Here is a 25,689-nt window from a genome sequence, read left to right as displayed (position 1 = left end):
ACTATCTGACAGTGACATGTACACCGCCCTCCATAAGTTAGGAAACACCATGCTGCGTATTACAACGGAGCATGATGGAGGTGATCTGTGTGAGTTATTGGTTAGAGCACGGAATAGCAATGACACGTGCAGTGTCGCACACTTAATTATTGTACATATACATACATATTGGAAGATACTAGTATTGCTACGTTTGACGTCAACCGAAGTTACCTGCCCAAGCAGTTCTATTAAACACGCCAGGTGGCGCGAATACACCGCATGACTATGTAGAGGTACGTTGTTTACATTTCTGTTCACTTGTAGCTGCGTTTGCATAAAGGTATAACACGCCGCGAAAGTAACTGAAAATGGCCCCAAGTGCCGGATTCCTTATGAATCACGGGTAATGATAATCACTTTGCACCAAGAAGGCATTAGTGTCCGACAAATAGCAAAGAAACTGATGATTTCCATCGGCGGAGTTGTCTAAACCATACACCGGCATCGAGAAACAGGCTCCTATGGTCCTCGCTCTGGAGCACCCAGGAAAATAACAAATGGTTGGTTGGTTGGTTGGTTTGGGGAAGGAGACCAGACAGCGAGGTCATCGGTCTCATCGGATTAGGGAAGGATGGGGAAGGAAGTCGGCCGTGCCCTTTGAAAGGAACCATCCCGGCATTTGCCTGGAGCGATTTAGGGAAATCACTGAAAACCTAAATAAGGATGGCCGGACGCGGGATTGAACCGTCGTCCTCCCGAATGCGAGTCCAGTGTCTAACCACTGCGCCACCTCGCTCGGTAAACAAATGGTTCAAATGGCTCTGAGGACTACGGGACTTTACATCTGAGGTCATCAGTCCCCTAGAACTTAGGACTACTTAAACCCAACTAACCTAAGGACACCACACGCATCCATGCCCGAGGCAGGATTCGAACCTTCGACCGTAGCAGTCGCGCGGTTCCGGACTGAAACGCCTAGAACCGCTAGCCACCGCGGGCGGCACGAAAATATCAGAACGCCAGGAAAAGTATTTGGCAGTGACCAGTAAACGTAACAGATTAACTCTAGGATACATATACAGGGCCTCCGAGGCCCTTGTATGTCTTTATTTTTTTTTAAATTCTGTAATTTTTTGTTTGATTTCAAACTGCTTTCCAGTACTCTTTCACTAACACTATGACATTCCTCCTATCAAGTCTGAATGAGATACCTTTTTAAGTTTTTTGTATAATTCAATACGTTTACCCATACACCGTGAATGCATAAGCAGGGCTTCAGAAGCCCTCACATATTTATAAATGTTCTTTAGCCTATATTGTCTCCAACATTTGTTTGGGAGCAGTTATTAATTCAACAATAACTGTAGTGGTATTTCGAGCAACAGGAGTGCCAACAGCATCAGTAGCTGTAGTAGTAATAGTATAACTAAAAAATAATACACACTACTTTCACATATTGGCGATGTCGGTGTATTATCGATGGTTTTGCTATCAAATGTTTTATTATTGCATAGTATTGTTATCCTGTGCTGCTCTTGTCAGCCTCATTGTTACTGTAGTTTGTTTGTTGCTGCAAGGCCCATATTGTTACGAGTATGACTCGTTTAGTGCTTCACAAGCTGCTGTTCGAGAGACACGCCTTTTGCTATGGCTTCGACACGCAAAGCAAGAGAGTCAGTACGTGCAAATGCAGCTAATTTTGAAACTGTTGTGGCTCAGTGGTTTGAAGAAGATAATTCTTGTGAGGAAGGAAATATTTTTGAAGATGCAAGTAGTGAAGAATCAGCCAATGAACCTGCAGATGAGAATATTGAGGCAGATGACAGTCCTTCCGATAATATTACTTCATCACAGTCTGAAAATGAAGAACCACCACAAAAAGGTATAGAAGACCACAAATACATTAGTCGGAATGGAAAGATTTGGAAATTAGATCCTCCTGCAACTTTTCGTACGTCTGTCCATAATATCGTAAAGAAGGCACCTGGTCCAGCCCGTGGTTTTAAAACCTGTAAACCTAAGGATGCCTGGGACTATTTCATCTCCAAGGAACTACTAGAGGAAATCATCAACTGCACAAATATTAAAGGCAAAAGAGTGGCTGCTTTACGTGGTAAAACGTGGAAGAACGTTTCGCTTGCTGAAATTTTCTTGGTCTTTTACTGCTTTCTGGTGTTGAGAAGAGTTGGGATGGCCCTATTAGAGAATTATTCTTGGATGAAAAGGCAAATCCAACATATAAGGCCACCATATGAGTAAATAGATTCGAGGATATAAGGAGAATGATTAGATTTGATGACACGCGTACCCGTGAAGCTCAACCTGCAGATGACAAACTTGCAGCTGTTCACTATGTATGGGAACTATTTCTTGACAAGTGTAGAAATAGATTGAATCCCAATGATTCGCTTCGCTCACAGTTGACCAATAGCTAGTTCCATTCCGTGGAAGATGCAGCTTCACCCAGTATATGCCCTCTAAACCAGTCAAGTAGGGCATAAAAAAATTTTGATTATGTGATGGTACATCTGTATTTGCTTTAGACGGAATTGTTTACACGGGAAGGAAGTCCCATGAACCTATTCATAAAAGTCTTGGATTGAATGTTGTGAAAGATCTTGCTAAAAGCATTGAAGGATCATCAAAAAATATTACTGTTGACAACTTCTTTACTAGTGTGCAGCTGGCAGAAGAGATGCTTCAGAAGCAAATTACAGTGGTGGGAACAATCAAACAAAATAAACCAGAAATTCCTAATTAGATGAAACCATCTGCCTCAAGAGCGATTCATTCCTCTTTGTTTGCATTTAGAGGCGACATTACAATGGTGAGTTATGTTCCCAAAAAGAAAAAGTCTGTAGTTCTCATTAGCACAATGCATCACGATAGAAACATTGATAAAACTCATGCAAAAAAGAAACCAGATATAATAAAGTTCTATAACGCTACTAAGGGTGGAGTAGATCAAATGGACCAGAAAATTCGTTATTACACTTGCAAGAGAGAAACAAGAAGATGGCCATTTGCATTATGGATGAATATGATGGACTCGCAGCAATGAACAGTGAAATTTTATTTTCCGCCCAACATCTGACATACCATAGTGGAAGAAGTGATAAAAGGCGTTTTTTCCTAAGAGATTTAGCAGAGGAAATGGTAAGACCACTAATGGAACTTCGTATTCAGATCCCTAATCTTCCAAAGAAAATCGTTGATGCCATGCAAAGATGTGGTGTTCAAAAAGATGTCATATTGCCGAACCAACTACCTGTTTCAGATAAAAGAAGATTCTGTTATTGTCCATATACTATACACAGGAAAAGTGCTATGACATGCATGAAGTGTAAAACCAACATTTGTAAGGAACATAGTGGCGCTCTTTGTGCTTCTTGTTTGTCATATGTTGAAAACTAAGAAAAATGCAACTTTATGTGAACAATGAATACAAAATTTGGTCACAATATTGCCTATATACATAATATTGTGAATAATGAGTATGTTTTAACTGAAGAAATTGGTTGTAATAAATGTTATAAAATGTAAACTGCAATTTATAGGTGAATTAATAAAATTATTTGTATATGTTGTATGTAAATGGATGTAACTAATAAAAATTCACTCTTAGAGTTATTTTACAAAATTAATAAAATGTTTATCAGGCCCACGAGATCCTGTTATTGTATCTTAGGAATCTTTCAATATGACAATAAATTTGACAGAAATAAATTTAACTCCAAAGAATGATTATATAAAAAGAGGAAAACTTTAAATTAGGGCAAGGCCTTGGAGGCCCTGCATATGCATTCACGTGTGTTTTCGGCACCATGCATCCTAGGGTTAAAAACTGTCCGTGAATTGACTGTTGAACTAAACGCAACAAGGGACACGCCGGTGAGTGAGTCAACAGTAGGACGACGCCTGGTAGACAACAACCTCCGACGTTACGCAGTAACAAGGAAATCACTGTTGCGCCCTGTTAACAAGAAGAAAAGGCTCCAGTGGGCTAAGACACACCAACATTGGACAGCGGAGGGTTGGGAAAGTCTTATTCACTGATGAATCCACGTTCGAAATATTTGGAAGTAAACGCCGTCAATTTGTACGCCGTTTACCCCATGAACACTTGAATCCTCAGTCCGTAATTCCAACTGCAAAGCATGAAGGTTCTGTGATGGTATGGGGATCCTTTGGAGGGAATAAAGTCGGAGATTTGGTGAAAATAGATGGAAAAATGAACCAAAAGGATTTTCATGCCATTCTCCAGCGACATGCTAAGACATCTGGTTTGCGTCTGATTGGGAAAGGGTTTGTCTTGCAGGAAGACAACGACCCGAAACATACGTCTCGCTTGTGTCAGAACTACGTGAAGTCTCTAGAGGTTCGTAAAATATTGAAAGACATTCCCCTGATTGCAACCCAATCGAACGGCTGTGGGATGAATTGGACAGGAGGATCCGAAAACGGGAAATCGTGAGTGGGTCACAATTGTGGGAGGTCCTGCAGCAAGAATGGAGATTAATTCCAACTGAAACCTTGGCAAAACTGACGCAGCGCATGCCGAGAGTGGGCAAGGAAGTGAAAGCAATGGGGACTATTTTGAGGAATCGAAAATTTAATTGTTGCAGCTTTCTGTGTGTTATTTCAGCTTAATAAACATTTGGAAAGCAACAAAATGCATTTTTATACTTTATTTCCTTTTCATTGTCTATAACTACTAGATGTTTCCAAACTTATGGAGGGTAGTGTACGAGATCAGTGGATCAGGTAAATAGCTATGTTATACATTTTCTTAAATTATTTTGATTCAAGTTGGTGAAATTAAGATTTAAAGTCACAAACTCTTGAGACGTTTTCCTGAACTTTTTACACGATCTTTTCCTTTCACTGAACAGTTATACACATTTTCATATAAGAAGAAAATGATTAATTCAGCGAAAAAGTATTGTAATCAGTTCTGCATCTACAGCAAACACCGTAAGTCAGCTAACGGTGTGCAGCGGAGTGTACCTCTAGAATCACTAACTGATACCCCCTACCCGCTACATCATTCCAGTCGCGAATGGCGCCCGAGAAGAGTGACTGTCGGTAAGGCTCTGTATTGACTCTAATTTCTCGAATTTTCTCCTCGTCGTCATTACGCAAGATGTATGTGGCAGGAAGTAGTATATTTCCCCACTCTTCCTGGGTAGTGCTCTCTCGAAATTTCAATAGTAAACATCTCCGATATCCGCAACCCCTCTCTTGCGTAACTTCTGCCAGTGGAAATCGTTGAGCACCTCCGTAACGCTGTCGTGCCGACTAAACGGCCCGTGACTAAACGCGCCGCTCTTCGTTGGATCTTCTCCATCTCTTCTATCAGCCCACCTCGTAATCATAGTATGCTGATGTACAATACTCAAGAATCGCTCGAATAAGCGCCTTATAGACCACTGCCTTCGTGGATGAGTTACGTTTCCTTACGATTCTTCCTGTGAATCTCAATCTGGTATCTGCTTTTCCTACTACTTGTTTTGTGTAGTCATTCCACTTAAGGTCGCTCTGGATAGTTACTCCTAGATATTTTACGAATGATACTGTTTCGATTTGTTTCTCATCAACAGTGTAGTTGTCCAGTGGTTGGATTCTTTACCTATGTACGTACAGTATGTGACATTTATTAACGTTCTGGGTCAAGAGTCAGAGCCTGCACCATCCAATCTTTTGCAGGTCATTCTGCAAATCGATACCGTCTTCTAGTACTGCTACTTTGTTATAGAAAACCGTACCATATGCGAACAGTCTTACGGAACTTCTGACGCTTTCTATTAGATCATTTAAACACCTTATAGACAATGAAGGTCCTATCACACTTCTTGTGGGTGCTCCGGAAATTGCCTTCACATCTGTGGATGTTGTTTCATTAAGAGCGATGTACTGATTTCTGCTTGCAAGGAAGTCCCGAATATAGTGACAGATCTGGTCCGATACTCGATAAGTTCGTTGTGGTGTCACCGCCAGACACCACACTTGCTAGGTGGTAGCCTTTAAATCGGCCGCGGTCCATTAGTGTACGCCGGACCCGCGTGTCGCCACTGTCAGTGATCGCAGACCGAGCGCCACCACACGGCAGGTCTAGAGAGACTTCCTAGCACTCGTCCCAGTTGTACAGCCGACTTTGCTAGGAAAGGTTCATTGAGAATTACGCTCTCATTTGCCGAGACGATAGTTAGCATAGCCTTCAGCTAAGTCAATTGCTAAGACCTAGCAAGGCGCCATTTACCCTTTGCTATGTATCTAATGAAGCATGTACAGTAACAAGACCAATGTTCACCAATTGTGGATTAAAGTTAAGTATTCCAGCAGCTACGTACTTTTCTTTATAGCATTCATTACGTATCCTGTTTCAGACCTCACGCCAGCCTGCGTGAGTTTAAGCGCGTGCCTTTCGGTTACCCGTCACTGTGGACTGGCTGTCTTGTCAGTCCACAACATTCGGATTCTTTTTTTTTCACTAGGCGGCAGTGCGGGGTGGTGTGAAATGCCTTCTTGAAGTCAAGGAACACCGCATAAACCAGATCGTCATTGTCTACAGCGCTATGGACCTCACACAGTAACAAAGCGTGCTGAGCTTCGAAAGATATCTGTCTGCGGAATCTATGTTGATTTTTGTAGAGGAGATTTTCGTCCTCAAAAAACGTCACAATTCTTGACCATGAAACATGTTCCATAGTTCTACAACAGGCAGACATCTGTAATTGTGTGTATCTGTCCTGCGGTCCTTCTTGAAAACAGGAATAACCTGTGTTTTCCTCCACTCGCTAGGTACCCTTCGTTGCTCCAGCGATCTACAATAAACTGCTGCTGGAAGGGGAGCAGGTTCTTTAGCATAATATCTGTAGAATCTTACAGGTATCTCATCTGGTCCTGGTACCTTTCCACTACTAAGCGACTGTAGCTGCTTTTCTGTTCCGCGGTCGGTTATCTCAGTATCTGCCATTTCGACGTTCGTACGATTATTAAAATGACTGTGAAACTGTTTCGGAAGACCGAATTCATTATTTCGGCCTTCGCTCTGTTATCTTCCGTTCCGGTGCCACTATGGTCTCCGACCGAATGAATAGAATGATTCTGACCCACTTACTGATTTTTACATACGATCCAAACCTCCTAGGGTTTTTACTCAGATTGGTTGACAAAATTTTGCTTTCAAAGTCATTGAACTTTTCTTTCATTGCTCTCCTTATGCCAATTTTCACTTCGTTCTGCTTTTGTTTCTCAGCTAGATTTCGACTTGTGATGCAGGACTCTTCCTTTACGGCGCAGTTTTCCAACACGACAATGAAACCACGGTGAGTTTTTCCCATTCCTTAAGGCCTTGCTAGGAACATACTTGTCTAGGGCATATTGGAGCATGATTTTAATTCTTTTCACTTGTGCTCCACATCTTCTTCCTCTTCACTGAATATTTGCTGCTGACTACTCGGCTACTCTGCAATTTGTGTCCTGTCAATCTTGCTAAGCAAAAATGTCTACCTACCTTTCTTAATATTCCTTGTAATGCTCGTAGTCGCAGTTGCTATCACACTTTTATGATCACAGATGCCTTCCTAAACGTAAACTAACTTGATAAGTTCAGGTATGTTTGTTGCTAGGAGGTGTAAGACGTTAACATTCACGTATTGGTTAGTTAGTTACGTGTTCGACTGATCAATCTCACGGTAACCGTTATGATGTGGAACATGTCAAGTGCACACGAAAGGCACACATCAGTCAAAGGACTTTTTAAAAAGCTTAAAATTTTTATTGCCTGCCTCATTCCCTCAAATGGCACAAAATGCATAATTTATACCTAAATATTTACTTATTCCTATTCAAGAATTCATCTATGGTATAGAAGGAGTTGTCAAGGAGATATGATTTCAATTTATTTTTAGAGCTATTACTGCTATCTGTCAGACATTTTATTTCATCTGGTAATTTATTGAGAAGTTTTACAGCAGCATATTTTACCCCTTTTTGCCAAAGATAGGTAAGTAAACGACAATGTAAGTCTTTCTTTCTTCTGATATTATTATCATGAATGTCACTGTTGTTTTTAAACTGGTTAACGTTGTAGAGAACCAGTTTCATTACTGAGTGAATGTACTGTGAGGCTGTTACAAGAATTCCTAACCTTTTAAACAGATGCCTGCAAGATGTGCGACTATGAGCCCCCCACAGTATTCTAACCACTTTCTTTTGAGTAATGAATACTTTTTGCCTAAGTGTTGAGTTACCCCAAAAATATAATTCCTTATGACATTAGAGAGTGAAAGTATGCAAAGTATGTTAGCTTGCTAATTTCTATACCCTCAAAATTAGCAATTATTCTGATTGCAAAAGTCACTGAACTTATAGTCGCTTTAGGAGATCCAAAATATGAATTTTCCAATTAAGATTCTTATCTACATGTACGTCCAAAAACTTACCATAGTATGCTCTACCCTAGATACTGACGTCTGTTGATGTGTTATACTTATTGAAGGAACTGTACTCCCTGCAGTATAAAATTGGATGTACTGTGTTTTTTCAAAGTTCAGAAGAAGCCCACTCGCAGAAAACCAATCAATAACTTTTCCAAAGACATTATCTTTATCATTTCTTATTGCACTTTCTTTGATTGGATTAGTAATTATTCTTGTATCATCAGCAAACAGTGTCAGTTTAGCTTCTGTTTCAGATAAGAAGGGAGGTCATTCATATATATCAAGCACAGAAGGGTACCCATGATCGAACCCTGTAGAGCACCTAATGTAATTTCACCCCTGTTAGATGAACTGGGAAACTTCCTTAAATCACTTAAACCATATAAAGAACCTTTTTGCTTACCGTTCTGAAGATATGACTTAAACCACTCATATGCTGTTCCATTTATACCATATTGTAATTTCTGTAACATAATGTCGTTGTTCGAACATTAAAACGCTTTGGATAAGTTACATAAAATTCCTATTCGTGAAATATTACTATTTAAAGACTCTATTATGTTGGCAGTGAAACTGTATATTGCTGTCTCAGTGTAACACCGTTTTTGAAATCCAAACTGTGATTTACTAAGTTTCCCATTACTGTTGAAATGGCTAACTACTCTTGAGTACATTACTTTCTTGAGGATTTTAGAAAATGCTGTAAGCAAGGATACTGGCCGGTAATTATTGACATCTGTGGTGTACCCCTTTTTGTAGAGAGGCTTGACAGTGGAATATTTTAACCTGTCTGGGAAATACCTTGAGTTAGTGATGCATTACAGATATGACTCAGAACAACAGCTGTAACTGCTCCACATTGTTTTAATATTTTGCTAGAGATGTCATCTATTAGAACAGAACATTTATTATTCAAAGATTTAATCATTTTCCTTATTTCATAAGAGTTTGTTAGATGAAAATTAATCTGTCTAGGATTTCTCAAAATTGACCATATGGTCAGTCGTAAAGGAAGTGGCTGGTCTGCAGAGACAGGTCGAGAATATAGAATCAGTGCGTAGTGGGGATGTCCATGTTACTGATAAGTCGCGTATATGTACAGTACTTAATAATCACTTTCTGAATATAGCAGGTGAACTAAATAGAAACCTAGTCCCAATAGGGAATCATATAGCGCTCTTAGAAAAAAGTGTTCCGAGACTGTTACCTGAAATGCTCCTCCATGATACTGACAAGAGGGAGATTGAGTTAATAATTAAATCACTAAAGACCAAGAACTCTCATGGATATGACGGGGTATCTAGCAGAATACTGAAGTATTGTTCCACGTATGTTAGCTCAGTACTTAGCCATATCTGTAACTTTTCCTTTAGGAGTGGTCGGTTTCCTGACCGATTAAAGTACTCGGTAGTGAAGCCACTTTATAAAAAGGGAGACAGGGATAATATTGACAATTATAGACCTATTTCTATGCCATCGGTGTTTGCTAAAGTTATCGAGAGGGTTGTATATACAAGGTTACTGCAGCATTTAAATTCACATAATTTGCTGTCAAATGTACAGTTTGGTTTTAGAAATGGCTTAACAACTGAAAATGCTATAGTCTCTTTTCTCTGTGAGGTTTTGGGCGGATTAAATAAAAGGTTGCGAACGTTATGTGTTTTCTTTGATTTAACGAAGGATTTTGACTGTGTTGACCACAAAATATTACTGCAGAAGTTGGAACATTATGGAGTAAGGGGAGTAGCTTACAATTGGTTCGCCTCCTACTTTAAGAACAGAAAGCAGAAGGTAATCCTCCGCAATATTGAGAGTGGTAATGATGTTCAGTCCCAATGGGGCACTGTTAAATGGGGCGTTCCCCAAGGGTCGGTGCTGGGGCCACTGCTGTTTCTTATTTATGTAAATGATATGCCTTCTAGTGTTACAGGTGATTCAAAAATATTTCTGTTTGCTGATGACACCACCTTGGTAGTGAAGGATCTTGTGCGTAATATTGAAACATTATCAAATAATGTAGTTCATGATATAAGTTCGTGGCTTGTGGAAAATAATTTGATGCTAAATCACAGTAAGACTCAGTTTTTACAGTTTCTAACCCACAATTCAACAAGAACTGACATTTAATCCGACAGAATGGGCATGTTATAAGCGAGACGGAACAGTTCAAGTTCCTAGGCGTACGGATAGATAGTAAGCTGTTGTGGAAAGCCCATGTTGAGGATCTTGTTCAGAAACTAAATGCCGCTTTATTTACCATTAGAACAGTATCTGAAATAAGTGACATTTCAACACGAAAAGTAGTATACTTCGCATATTTTCATACGCTTATGTCATATGGTGTTATTTTTTGGAGTAATTCTTCTGATTCAAAAAGGGTATTTTTGGCTCAAAAACGGGCTGTTCGAGCTATGTATGGTGTAAGTTCGAAAACCTCTTGTCGACCCCTATTCAATAGTCTGGGAATTTTGACATTGCCCTCACAGTATGTATTTTCTTTAATGTCGTTTGTTGTTAGCAATATTAGCTTATTCCCAAGAGTTAGCAGCTTTCACTCAGTTAATACTAGGCAGAAATCAAATCTGCATGTGGAATGCACTTCCTTGACTCTTGTGCAGAAAGGAGTGCAGTATTCTGCTGCATCCATTTTCAATAAGCTACCACAAGAACTCAAAAATCTTAGCAGTAGCCCAAACACTTTTAAGTCTAAACTGAAGAGTTTCCTCATGGCTCACTCCTTCTATTCTGTCGAGGAGCTCCTGGAAGAGCTAAAAAATTAAGCAAATTCCAGTGTTACATTCTTGATTTTCTTTATTTAAACTAACGACTTGTCGCCTGAATATGTTTCTTATTTTTCATTTTATCTGTTTCTACAATCGTGTTATAATTTCATGTATTGACTCGTTCCATGACCATGGAGACTTCTCCTAAATGTGGTCCCACGGAACAATAAATAAATAAATAAATAAAAATAAAAAAAATGTACTGCTTGGCTTTTTCTTTTAAACTATTCTCACCAGTTTTTTCGCCTACACTTAAGAAATGGTTGTTACGTATATTTGCTACTTGTTTTCTGTTGGTTAAGATTCTCTCATTCTCTAATTATCTGCTCAAAGTAATTTATCGGACAAGACATTCAGAACAATGTCACGCAAATGCCTGTCCCTGGCACTACTTTTGATAGCATGACTCTTCCAATCTATATGTGGCAATTTGAAGTGAGTGTCCACCCCCCACCCCCCGCCTCACCCCACGAAAATTGCAAACGATACTCTGTATAACTGAGCCACTACCGTTTGACCTATCCTTACTGTAACTATTCCAATCAGAGATCAGGATTTCGTAGCTGTTCACTTGCGTCTTCAATCTGATAAGAATCTGGGCATTACAACTCTTCCATTGCATGCTCCTGTTATTTCCTAATGTCATATTAACCTTTTCAATATTTGATCTGCGAGGACGAGCATTCCCTGAGAACATTGCGGCTGATGTAACTTCGACTGTCTTGACTTGATTACTTACAAGAGAAACATCCCATTGCAACCCTTTCAGATTTAGTGGTAAAGTGGCCCAGTGGATATCCTGTCAAAAACTGAACACAATCAAGCATGAAAATAGGAAGAACTGAACTGTGAAAAAAGAAGCAAAATAAGAAAAGCTTAAGATGTGCAACATCGAATCACAAACGCGACGACGTAGTGGTTATGTGGTTACGGTGATGGACTGTGTTCGAATCTCCTTCGCGTTCTATTTATTTATTTTTCACAAATGTATGCACTATCCGTCCGATTATTCACGTGTCTTTTATCCTTCTCTAGTCTTGGCAGTTGTCATACTATACACTGGTTATAGAATATGATGATGATGATGTTGATGTTTGGTTTGTGGGGCGCTCAACTGCGCGGCTATCAGCACCCGTACAAAGTCCCAACCTTTGCTCAGTCCAATCTCGCCACTTTCATGAAGATGAAATGATGAGGACAACACAAACACCCAGTCATCTCGAGGCAGGTGAAAATCCCTGACCCCGCCGGGAATCGAACCCGGGACCCTGTGCTCGGGAAGCGAGAACGCGACCGCGAGACCACGAGCTGCAGACTTATACACTATGAGTCATGTGGTAGGAATATATTACCTTCGCAGCTAAATGTGACGAATAGTGAAAGCATAGACCAATCAGAGAAATCAAAATAACGAATAATGTGAATTACGTTACAACAAAGGAATTCAAGCGTCAAAACTTCCAAAACAAAACGCAAGAGTCATTAAACGTGTTACGTGGGCAGAAGAAATAGGAGGTCGCACGTCTGAATGTCCCTTTGTTACACTTCGCTGTTACAAACGGACGTGACACCACGACACAGACATAAATTTGAATACAGCGAACAGCCACTTCAATGACCGGACGGCCAGTACATAATTTTGTGAAAAAAAAAAAAAGAAGGGGCCATGAGGGAGAATTGAGCACTGGTCTCTTATTCTGTAGTCCAACAGCGTAACCACAGAACCACGACGGTAGGATTCGTGTATGTTGCTCTTTGTCGCACATCTGGAGCTTGCACTGTTCGCTGTTTCTATTTTGCTTCTTTTTTCACAGTTCGGTAGACCTTCTTCCTGTGTTCATTCGTGACCCGTGTTCAGTTTTCGACGAGCTATCGACTGGGCCATCTGAGGGGGATGCGTTGAGGAGTTTTCTTTGTTAAAAGTTTTCGCGGAAACGTTTTGTGGACATATACTTCGCTAGCGGTGACGGTTGACCTCAGGATAAAGAGTTCATTTCTTCATCTGTTCTGCGTTTGCGTAGTATTTCAGACCCAGATAACGTAATGTCAGATGTTCAAGAAAAACGGCGCCAGCGAGGTACTTGAGACAGTTCGAAGATTTACTACTTTAAAGGGATATTGGAGTTCTACACTCGTTCACTATTTACGCCTAGTAACTGAGTAAGCCTGTATAAATAGCAGTGCAGTAATGCGTGGTTGAATGTGAAGGCGTTGTTACCAGTCGTGTGTTATTAATGTCTTTTACACTGCATCTAATCTCTTTCGACTATGTCCTATACTGAACTGAATGCAAAGTAGTGAAGTACTAATAGAGTCGAAATTATATACATTCTCCTGTTTTGCTGTGTAGGAAATATGCACAGTTCAGTGCAGTGAAACCATATAGTCTCTTTTTTATATGATAACCATTATTTTAATTTAAGCCTACCAAATTTGGAACAAGCTGAAACTAAGGCTGATGATATTTTCAAAAATATTGGGAATCCGGAATATCGATATTTAAAATAATACCATTATCGGTCTTCGGTAAAGCGAGGAGAAGTATCGATACGTTGAAAGAAGTATCGCCTTACCGATATGTCGAAGGAAAAAATAAGGACGTATCGGCCTATAAAAATTTCGGCAGCACATTGTAAAAATACTGCTAGTTTTACAGCTGTGTACTTAAGTATTGTTTTATTACTAGATATTCTGTACATCAACAAGCTCGTAGTCTACTTTTCCCCCTTAGAGCAAGAATTGAAAGGAGAATGATGCACGTTCACGCTTGGCAATAACCACTTTGCTAACAATGGTAACTGCATGTAAGTGGCACAATAAAAGGTGTCCGATGGGTCCGTTGTATGGTTTCGTCACGTATCGGATTTGTCTAGAACACTTCGACTTCCAGTTTTATCATTTCTGCAAACGCCAGTGACCTAGCAGCTGTAATATCAAAATTGCGTCATGAACGTTGCAGTTTCTAATGGTAGCGCCGGGCGCCGATTACGTCAGCATTTCCCATCACATGGGACAACCGGCCACAAAGACCAGTCTTGTCATTTAGAATTTTGTTCATCATTTTCAGCAACCGTTTTGAAGAATGCCAATGTAAAGAAATAACGCAGAGCTATCTCTTCATATTTTAATCTTATTCTATTCGCATCGCCAGCCCCCGCTGTAATCGGACTTCTTTGTGCTATCTATAATTGTTTCCCACAGTCAAAGAGAAAGACTGGAAGTGATGAAATCTCAAAAAGTAGTAAGATTATTTCACAAAGTGAAAGTAAAATTACGTTCTATTGCAATTTCAAAAGAACAATTTTAAATATTTACCTAATATTGCGAAAAAGTATAATGTAAAATAAAAATATCGGCACTCGATATTGGCATTTCGAAATCGATATACCTACATATCTGTGAAAACTTACACCGAAGTACAAATCGAATTTTTTGGGAAAATTATCGATAAATCGATAATTTATAAACAGCCCTAGCTGAAACTATTTCTTTTCGACAGCGGCTTGAGCAACTGCGCTGAGCACATGTACAATGGCCGCTGCGCAGATTCCAAACTTCGATATGCAAACTCGCGACGTCGAGAAAACCGGCCTTTAGACACTGTGGACATACACACACAAACCTTTAAGACAAAAGTACCGAAACATTCCCTGAAATAGTAGTCTCATTGGTACAACACGTTGTCTTAGAAGAGTGCATAATCCAGTGTTCTGTGACGGCGAAGACTGCGGCAGTTAATGTAATTGAATTCTCTGCAGAATGAAGTTATACGAGAGTGAGTCAAATGAAACCTTAAATTTTTTTTTAAATTATTCATTAGCAGAAGCGGGTCAAAGCTGTATCAATTTTCAACATAATCTCCCCCACGCTCAATGCAAGTCCTCCAGCACTTACTAAGTGCATAAATTCCTTCAAAAAAAAATTCTTTTGGTAGTCCGCGCAACCACTCATGCATCGCGTGGTGTACCTCTTCATCAGAACGGAACTTCTTTCCTCCCATTGCGTCTTTGGTACAAGCATGTTGAAATCACTTAGGGCAAGGTCTGGTAAGTATGGTGGATACGGAAGACACTCAAAATGCAAGTCTGTGATTGTTGCAACTGTTGTACGGGCAGTGTGGGGCCTTGCATTGTCATGTTGCAAAAGGACACCTGCTGACAGCAATCCACGTCGCTTTGATACGATTGCAGGCTGCAGATGATTTTTTAGGAGATCTGTGTATAATGTACTGGTGACAGTGGTCCCTCTAGGCATGTAATTCTCCAAAATGACGCCTTTTTCGTCCCAAAAGAGAGTCAGCATAACCTTCCCTGCTGATGGTTCGAAACTTCTTTGGTTTTGGTGAGGAGGAATGGCGCCATTCCTTGCTCGCTCTCTTCGTTTCCGGTTGGTGGAAGTGAACCCAGTTTTCGTCTCCAGTAAAGATTTTTGCAAGGAAGCCATCACTTCGTTCAAAGCGCCGAAGAAGTTTTTCACAGGCATCAACGCGTCGTTCTCTCATTTCAGGAGTCAGCTGCCGTGGCACCCATCTTGCAGACAGTTTGTGAAACTGGAGCACGTCATGCATATTGTCCTGTGCTGACCCATGACTAACCTGTAAACATGTTGCAATGCCATTCAGTGTCACCCGGCGGTTTTCCTTCACTATGACTTCAACTGCTGCAGTGTTCTGTGGAGTCACAGCTCGTTGTGCCTGACCTGGACGAGGAGCATCTTCCACTGAAGCCACACCATTTGCTAACTTCCTACTCCATTTGTAGACTTCCTGCTGTGACAAATATGCATCATCGTACTGAACCTTCATTCGTCGATGAATTTCAATTGGTTTTAGACCTTCACTACGCAAAAACCGAATAACAGAACGCTGTTCTTCCCTGGTGCAAGACGCAAGTGGAGCGGCCATCTTTATACTGATACTGCGACGGTATGTGTGCATCTGCACTATGCTGCCACCTACAGGCCATCCTGCACGCTGTTTTTAGCACGCTTACCAAGTTACAGGATAACGGCGCGAAATTTCGATTTGTTATTACAAATTTACGGTTTTCAGACTGACCCTCGTAATTGAATTCTCTGCCGAATTAAGTATATATGTATATATATCTGCTAGGTCTATATGAATATGGCAAACGCACCCCACGAGGAATCCCCACATCCAGGGCAGGCCCAGCAGGAAGTGCGTCGTGGCAGCGACAGCCGTGCACTCCACAGCCCAGGGCAGGGCTGCCAACTTGACCACGTGTGGCGCCAGCCGGCGCAGCGCTGGCGCCTCCAAATCTAGACCAGCGCGGACCAATATCATCACCAGCGCCAAGTGCCTGTGGGCAGCAGTCAGACAAAATCGGTATCATCACCAGCGCCAAGTGACTGCTGGCAGCATTCACATGTCAGCACAGTCAGGCAGTACCCACCATTGGCACCAATTGACTGTGTGTGGGAAGTAGTCACAGGTCGTCAGAGTCAGGTAAACCCAGTACCCATCACTGTCTGCTCCCGGTAGCTGAGTGGTCAACGTGACAGACTGTCAATCCTATGGGCCCGGGTTCGATTCCCAGCTGGGTCAGAGATTTTCTCCACTCAGGGACTGGGTGTTGTGTTGTCCTAATAATCAAGTCGCCGAAGTGGTGTCAAAACGAAAGACTTGCACCAGGCGAACGATCTACCCGATGGGAGGCCCTAGTCACATGACATTATTATTATTAGTACCCATCACTAGCGCCAAGTCTAGGTCAAGTCTAAATCTGTGGTCAACACGGCAGCAGTCATAGGTCGGCACAGTCAAGCAGACTCAAGTCTTTCAAAACATGTATTGGGGCTTCAGTTGTATACTGTACATAACAGTCACATTGTACAGAAATCTACTGTTAGTTTGGGCACCAGAATGATTAAAACTAAAATTTAAAACAGTTTTGATCGCAAACTTGTTAAAATATATTTTCATTGGAGCGAGTGACCGGTTTCGACTCTATGAAAGAGTCATCTTCAGACTCCAGAGCGGTGCATGAACACTGCAAGGTGAGTTCCGTCAACCCTCGACGCTCGTGTAACTTATCCAGCAGTGTCCATCAACCGCTCTGGAGTCTGAAGATGACTCTTTCATAGAGTCGAAACCGGTCACTCACTCCAATAAAAAAAATATTTTAACAAGATTGCGATCACGACTGTTTTAAATTTTAATTTTAACTACACTACTGGCCATTAAAATTGCTACACCACGAAGATGACGTGCTACAGACGCGAAATTTAACCGACAGGAAGAAGATGCTGTGATATATAAGTGATTAGCTTTTCAGAGCATTCACACAAGGCTGGCGCCGATGGCAACACCTACAACGTGCTGATATGAGGAAAGTTACCAACCGATTTCTCATACACAAACAGCAGTTGACCGGTGTTGCCTTGTGAAATGTTGCTGTGACGCCTCGTGTAAGGAGGAGAAATGCTTACCATCACGTTTCCGACTTTGATAAACGGCTGGTCCCGGTGGAGCTTCGAGTCCTCCCTCGGGCATGGGTGTGTGTGTTCGTCCTTAGGGTAATTTAGGTTAAGTAGTGTGTAAGCGTAGGGATTGATGACCTTAGCAGTTAAGTCCCATAAGATTTCACACACATTTTTTGAACCGACTTTGATAAAGGTCGGATTGTTGCCTATCGCGATTGCTGTTTATCGTATCGCGACATTCCTGCTCGCGTTGGTCGAGATCCAATGAATGTTAGCAGAATATGGAATCGGTGGGTTCATGAGGATAATACCGCACGTCGTGCTGGATCCCAACGGCCTCGTATCACTAGCAGTCGAGCTGACAGGCATCTTAAGCGCATGTTGTAAAGGATCGTGCAGCCACGCCCCAACCCCCTGTCAACAGATGGGGACGTTTGCAAGACAACAATCATCTGCACGAACAGATCGACGACGTTTGCAGCAACATAGACAATCAGCTGGGAGACCATGGCTGCGGCTACCCTTGACGCTGCTGCTACGGTCGCAGGTTCGAAGCCTGCCTCGGGCATGGATGTGTGTGATGTCCTTAGGTTAGATAGGTTTAAGTACCTCTAAGTTCTCGGGGACTGATGACCGCAGATGTTAAGTCCCATAGTGCTCAGAGCCATTTTGAACCATTTTTGAACCTTGACGCTGCATCACAGACAGGAGCGCCTGCGATGATGTACTCAACGACGAACCTGGGTGCACGAATGGCAAAACATCATTTTTTTCGAAAGAATCTAGGTTCTGTTTACAGCATCATGATGGTCGCATCCGTGTTTGACAACATTGCGGTGAACGCACATTGGAAGCGTGTATTCGTCATCGCCATACTGGCGTATCACCCGGCGTGATGGTATGAGGTGCCATTGGTTACACGTCTCGGTCACCTCTTGTTCGCATTGACGGCACTTTGAACAGTGGACGTTACATTTCAGATGTGTTACGACCCGTGGCTCTACCCTTCATTCGATCCCTGTGAAACCCTACGTTTCAGCAGGATAATGGACGACCGCATGTTGCAGGTCCTGTACGGGCCTTTCTGGATACAGAAAATGTTCGACTGCTGCCCTGGACAGCACATTCTCCAGATCTCTCACCAATTGAAAACGTCTTGTCAATGGTGGCCGAGCAACTGACTCGTCACAATACGCCAGTCACTACTCTTGATGAACTGTGGTATCGTGTTGAAGAGCTGCATGGGCAGCTGTACCTGTACACGCCAACCAAGCTCTTTTTGACTCAATGCCCAGGCGTATCAAGGCCGTCATTACGGCCAGAGGTGGTTGTTCTGGGTACTGATTTCTCAGGATCGATGCATGCACCCAAATTGCATGAAAATGTAATCACATGTCAGTTCTAGAATAATATATTTGTCCAATGAATACCCGTTTATCATCTGTACTTCTTCTTGGTGTAGCAATTTTAATGGCCAGTAGTGTACATAACCGGACAACAACATTAGCGATTTACAATGCCTGCCCCTAGGCTTTAATCAGTCATAATATCTGAGGCAACTTCAGCAGTAAAACATAAGATGGGAAGACATGTGTTAACTAGGATCATAAAACACTACACATAGATCTACGTCTACCAATTTCACTGGATAGCTACTACAACAAGCCATACCCAACGTTCTACAAAATTACCTATGCATATATCTAAATAACTCTTATACAATAATACGGTCAATTGACTATTCACACTGGACACGTAGCAAGATGAATTCTCAGCAGTCTCATGGCGCAGTTTAAAGCGTGTAGTTTAGAATTAATACAGGTGATGACACTCACAGCGCAAGCAGCAATGCTCTCACTCGCAGTTACAGGCGTCTGTAATCCTGGGTGCCATCAATAAACAACCACAACTTGTTATTCAGCAACCACAGACTTCCATGAAGACTCTTGCCGCTAACAAATACGCCAAATGCACTGCACATATACCACATAGGGCACTGTATCAACTATAAACCCACCAGCGTGCAACCGCCAGCTGCTAGAGAACTCAGCCAGTGCTCTTTTGACATACAGAACTCCTCTCTTCCCCTACACAGGGACTGCTGTCTGTCCAGTCATGAGACACTAACTGCTTCATTGGGCTGTTGTGCCCACACAGCAGTCGTGTCGCACACAAACTGTAGTAACGTCCAGCTGACAGAACTGCAGCGCACCAGTTTCATGGAGCCCTCGCTCTCACCTCTGCCCTGGGTGCCTATTCTGTAACTTTCCTCCATTGTGCGGATCGTTTCGGTACTCAAGAACACTGAACGGTCTAGTACTCGAATTAGAGCCCTTTCATTATTCAGTATGCATTTTGGTAGCGATACCGTTCGGGTCTAGAGAACTGAAGCACAGTCGTCGGGTCGCGTCGCGCAAGCCAATCAAAAGCAAGCGGCCACAGATCCGCGCATGCGCATTGCAGCGCGCACAGCGCCACGAACACAAAGCGGCCAGCAGACGACACAGGCGCGCTATTCTTCCAAGTACCGAAAATTGCGTCTACGTTGCCATAACGCATGACGCCGCATTCCATCGAGCTGACTCGCCCGCCTTCATCGCCATTGCCTCCTCCTTGACAGTATCAGGCGCAGTATATCCATTTCCATGATTCTCACCTGAAATGCATAGAAATTTTTACAGTTTCCCTGACCGCATGTTTCCATGCATGCACAATAACAATAGCGTATTTGACTGTATTTTGAAGATTGTCGTAAATGCCGCTTTATGTCATCTTATTGTCACACACACTGACATCGTGTTTTGGATTTCACATTTCGGAGAATGAGTTAAGAATAGTGTGGGGTACCACATTGTATTAACACATCTATCAAAACACCCGAAAAATTGATTCTAAGAGTTTCAAAGAATAAGAAGATAAACAGAATGTGGTTATAACTCGCTCCTAGAGATCCAAATGATTAAGTAGTCCACTTTCTTATATGATATGTCAACGATTTGGGTCTTAAAAACAAAATTGGAAAAATGCATTTTCAAGAGCTCCTGTAGTTCATCGAATGAAAATGTTTCGAATATGATGCTACAGTGTAAAAGTATTACGGCAGAGATCTTTAAGCTCTGTCTACTGATGTTGAGGATTCGATCGCAGGTAAACAGTTGTGACGAGCAAGATTATGAGGATGACCGCTGCTAGTTACATTCCCAGTAATTTAAGTTGTGCTCTTAGATTCCTGTCTAACCGCAACTCAGAAATCGCTACATATTCGGGAAAAGTGGTGTATTATTTCTGACAAGAAAAAATATAAAGGTCACTGTCGGTTGTTTCATGCACAGCAATTTCATATTTCGTTTTTTAAACACACAGAAATCACGAAATCAATACTGAGGAAGCGCGCTCTTATATGTAAGCAATAACGAATACTGCAGAAAAATCTTAACTTACACAAATAACAATGTCTCAGAATGTGTTGCACATATGAAGAGGAAAAAAAAAGTTTTTTCACCCAACCGTGCGCGAACCCGTGTCATTTGAATGCCATTCCCGCGCTCTAACTACTTGGCCACGCCAAACGACAAAAACAAAGGGCTCAATTCTGGTACTGCTGTGCAGAGGAACGTACGCTGACTTCATTGCCAAACAGTGCTGCGTAAGTCAGAAATACGAGATAGTTTGGAAGGTTTCCAATATCAGGCTTCACATAATAGCCTTCCATTGTTACTTGAAAGTTATGAACACGTTTCGTAATTACTAACTAAACCATTTGTGGGAAAAAGTACATAAAGTCACTAGTAACGTCAGTTCACACTCATATAAGATACGTAAGCAGAGCCAATGTCATGATATTTAATGATCTTTAAACTCTTATTCGCATAAAAATAACACGTATTTTGAGAGAATATTGACAGAAAACTTTTTTTTTTGGGATGTAATCATTCACAGTAACAACCTAACCTAACCATATTTCTAACAAAGGAAAATAATCTATTACGAAATCACTTTCCAACCGAATGCGTCCTCTGGTGATTCTTAAGTAACACAATCACTAAATCCAAAGCTAAAACCGCTAAATATATTTAAAATAACAAATTACAGGTGTACATAAAACACAGCTCACCAATCGACAGGGCCACACCGAAATCCAAAACATCTTGGTAGAATAGTCGTAAAACGGTGGGAGGACCGGTCTCAGAAGCTTACTGAATAGGATATTTCGATAAACAACCGAAAATGACGTCACTACCGAGACTAGCCTACTACACCGATCGGTATGAACGATACAGAATAGGGCCTCAGAACTGACTTGTTCGTCTCTGTGCAGCAAATGACTCCACCGAACAGCCTCGTGATCACTTCGGCTATGGCGACGCTCACAGCAATGAGGCGTCATCCACCCTTTCGCGTTCACTGTGTGACACCCCACAGAAAATGTCTCTCTAACGGCAGGGAAATTAACCGTGCCGCTGGACACGGCACACGTGGGTTACAGGGGATCGTGTTTAGATGCCTCTACTATCCGATTGAGAAAAAGGCTTTGAACAACTCTCAAATGAATTAATCCATATCGGTGCTTAGTAAGAACTCAACTGACCATTGAATGTGTGCTGGATGTTGTCCCCAATAGCTGTGTAAGATCTCTGAAATGCTTTCTATTTCATCTAATTTTTTTTTGCCTAAGTCAAAATTCATAATACTTAAAGCCGCACTATTCTCCTCTTATAAAAACTTTCGAAGATGAGTTAAGATGGGTCACAACAAATACAGATTCAGGTTTTTTATTAGTCATTCAGCATTTGTACACGCAATAGGACAAGACAGAGATTTAAGAACCAGGTTTTAAATTGTAAGACGTTTCCAGGGGCCGATGTTGACTCTGACAACGATCTATTGGTTATGAACTGTAGATTAAAACTGAAGAAACTGCAAAAAGGTGGGAATTTAAGGAGATGGGACCTGGATAAACTGACAGAACCAGAGGCCGTAGAGAGTTTCAGGGAGAGCATTAGGGAACGATTGACAAGAAAGGGGGAAAGAAATACAGTAGAAGAAGAATGGGTAGCTTTGGGAGATGAAATAGTGAAGGCACCAGAGGAGCAAGTAGGTAAAAAGACGAGGGCTGGTAGAAATCCTTGGGTAACAGAAAATCTATTGAATTTAATTCACGAAAGGAGAAAATATAAAAATGCAGTAAATGAAGCAGGCGAAAAGGAATACAAACGTCTCAAAAATGAGATCGGCAGGAAGTGCAATATGTCTAAGCAGGGATGATTAGAGGACAAATGTAAGGATGTAGAGGCTTGTCTCACTAGGGGTAAGATAGATACTGCCTACAGGAAAATTAAAGAGACCTTTGGAGAGAAGAGAACCACTTGTATAAATATCAAGAGCTCAGTTGGAAACCCAGTTCTAAGCAAAGAAGGGAAAGCAGAAAGGTGGAAGGAGTATATAGAGGGTCTATACAGGGGCGATGTTCTTGAGGACAATATTATGGAAATGGAAGAGGAGGTAGACGAAGATGAAATGGGAGATATGATACTGCGTGAAGAGTTTGACAGAGCACTGAAAGACCTAAGCCGAAACAAGGCCCCAGGAGCAGACAACATTCCATTAGAACTACTGATAGCCTTGGGAGAGCCAGGCCTACCAAAAGTCTACCATCTGGTGAGCAAGATGTATGAGACAGGCGAAATTCCCTCAAACTTCAAGAAGAATATAGTAATTCCAATCCAAAAGAAAGCAGGAGTTGACAGATGTGAAAATTACCGAACTATCCGTTTAATAAGTCACAGCTGCAAAATACTGACGCGAATTATTTACAGACGAATGGAAAAACTGGTAGAAGCCGACCTCGGGGAAGATCAGTTTGGATTCCGTAGAAATGTTATAACACGTGAGGCAATACTGACCCTACGACTTATCTTAGAAGATAGATTAAGGAAAGGCAAACCCACGTTTCTAGCATTTGTAGACTTAGAGAAAACTTTTGACAATGTTGACTGGAATATTCTCTTTCAAATTCTGAAGATGGCAGGGGTAAAATACAGGCAGTGAAAGGCTATATACAATATATACAGAAACCAGATTGCAGTTATAAGAGTCGAGGGGCATGAAAGGGAAGCAGCGGTTGGGAAGGGAGTGAGACAGGGTTGTAGCCTCTCCCCGATGTTATCCAATCTGTATATTGAGCAAGCAGTAAAGGAAACAAAAGTAAAATTTGAGTAGGTATTGAAATCCATGGAGAAGAAATAATAACTTTGAAGTTTGCCGATGACATTGTAATTCTGTCAGAGACAGCAAAGGACTTGAAAGAGCAGCTGAACGGAATGGACAGAGTCTTGAAAGGAGAATATAAGATGAAAATCAACAAAAGCAAAATGAGGATAATGGAATGTAGTCGAATTAAGTCAGGTGATGCTGAGGGAATTAGATTAGGAAATGAGATACTTAAAGTAGTAAAGGAGTTTTGCTATTTGGGGAGCAAAATAACTGATGATGGTCGAAGTAGAGGGGATATAAAATGTAGACTGGCACGGCAAGGAAAGCGTTTCTGAAGAAGAGAAATTTGTTAATATTGAGTACAGGTTTAAGTGTTAGAAAGTCGTTTCTGAAAGTATTTGTATGGAGAGTAGCCATGTATGGAAGTGAAACATGGAGCGATAAATACTTTACACAAAAAGAGAATAGAAGCTTTCGAAATGTGGTGCTACAGAAGAATGCTGAAGATTAGATGGGTAGGTCACATAACTAATGAGGAGGTATTGAATAGTATCGGGGAGAAAAGAAATTTGTGGCACAAGTTGGTAGGACATGTTCTGAGGCAGCAAGGGATCACCAATTTAGTATTGGAGGGCTGCCTAGTGGGTAAAAATCGTAGAGTGAGACCAAGAGATGAATACACTAAACAGATTCAGAAGGATGTAGGTTGTAGTGGGTACTGGGAGATGAAGAAGCTTGCACAGCATAGAGTAGCATGGAGAGCTGCATCAAACCAGTCTCTGGACTGACGACCACAACAACAACAACAACAACAACATGCAATAGACTTCCTCAGTAAATCTACTTATTAATATTACAATGTATATATTTCCATTATTTACATTGTTGTATTTGGCATTTCTGAAATGCTTCTAGAGTACAAAATGGGTTAGCTAGTAAGAAACTGTGCCGTTTTTCCTTATATGGTTTGATTGGCATATCTGTGGCACATTTACACAATTTGTTATATCTTTTGATTGCCATGTAGGTATGACCATTGTTTGTTTTTGCTACTCTTATTTTTTTGGTAAGAGCAGAGGAGTACTGGCTCTTGTATTATAACCAAGTCTTTGATTTGTTACACTGAAATGAGGTAGTTCAGCGAGTATGTAATTAACACTTTCTAGCATATGTGAATTAATAAGCATTAAAATCATTTACTTAGTGAGAAAAAGCTTGCAATGAGCTCTAGCATCTGCTCTTGCCGTTTCTCTAATTGCTTTCTTCTGAATCACAAGAATCTCATTTATATTTTTGCTCTTTCCCCAGAATATTCATCTGTATTTTAAAACAGATTGAAAAAAGGCAAAATACACTCACCATATGTGTTCAAAGGTGACACATGACATCAGTCTCTTCAACCAGTATATTACTCTTGACAACCAAAATGTTACTTGTTCTACATGGTGTTACATGTTAGTTTGTTGTCAAGTGTAATGCCTAAATATTTTACATTTTGTTTTTCTATTCTCGCAGTGTTTGACTGACTGAATCACATATTATGCGTATCATTTATGTTTAACAGGATACTATTTGCATTGAACCAGAATGCTACACTTTCTTCCACCAAATTTATTCTTTTGACAAGGTCTTCAAATATATAGTTTGCAGACAGCTAAGTAGTATCATTTGCGAACATATGAGTCTTTACATCTGTATTATCCAGTAAGTCACTTATTTGTACGAGGAATAGAAGAGGTCCTAATTGTGATCCCTGCAGTACTGCATGTTGAAACTCAAGTGTGTTCCATTACTGACCCCCTGACCCCACCACCTGCTTTCTTTTA

The 25,689-nt window shown here is 41.2% G+C and overlaps 1 protein-coding gene across 1 annotated transcript in view; it reads right to left on the bottom strand.

Moving 5' to 3' along the window:
• Window positions 1-25,689, bottom strand: part of LOC124798783 (sodium/hydrogen exchanger 9B2-like) — a 139,994-nt gene that overhangs the window by 47,877 nt on the left and 66,428 nt on the right. Inside the window, exon 6 of the mRNA XM_047262313.1 lies at window positions 16,345-16,527. Within this exon, the coding sequence (XP_047118269.1) occupies window positions 16,345-16,527 (183 nt within the window). The remainder of the gene's footprint in view (window positions 1-16,344; window positions 16,528-25,689) is intronic.

This window comes from Schistocerca piceifrons, chromosome 5 (assembly GCF_021461385.2).
Source record: "Schistocerca piceifrons isolate TAMUIC-IGC-003096 chromosome 5, iqSchPice1.1, whole genome shotgun sequence".
NCBI lineage: Eukaryota > Metazoa > Arthropoda > Insecta > Orthoptera > Acrididae > Schistocerca > Schistocerca piceifrons.
Note: the sequence above shows the minus strand (reverse complement) of the source record. Positions and strands in the feature narration are given on the sequence as shown.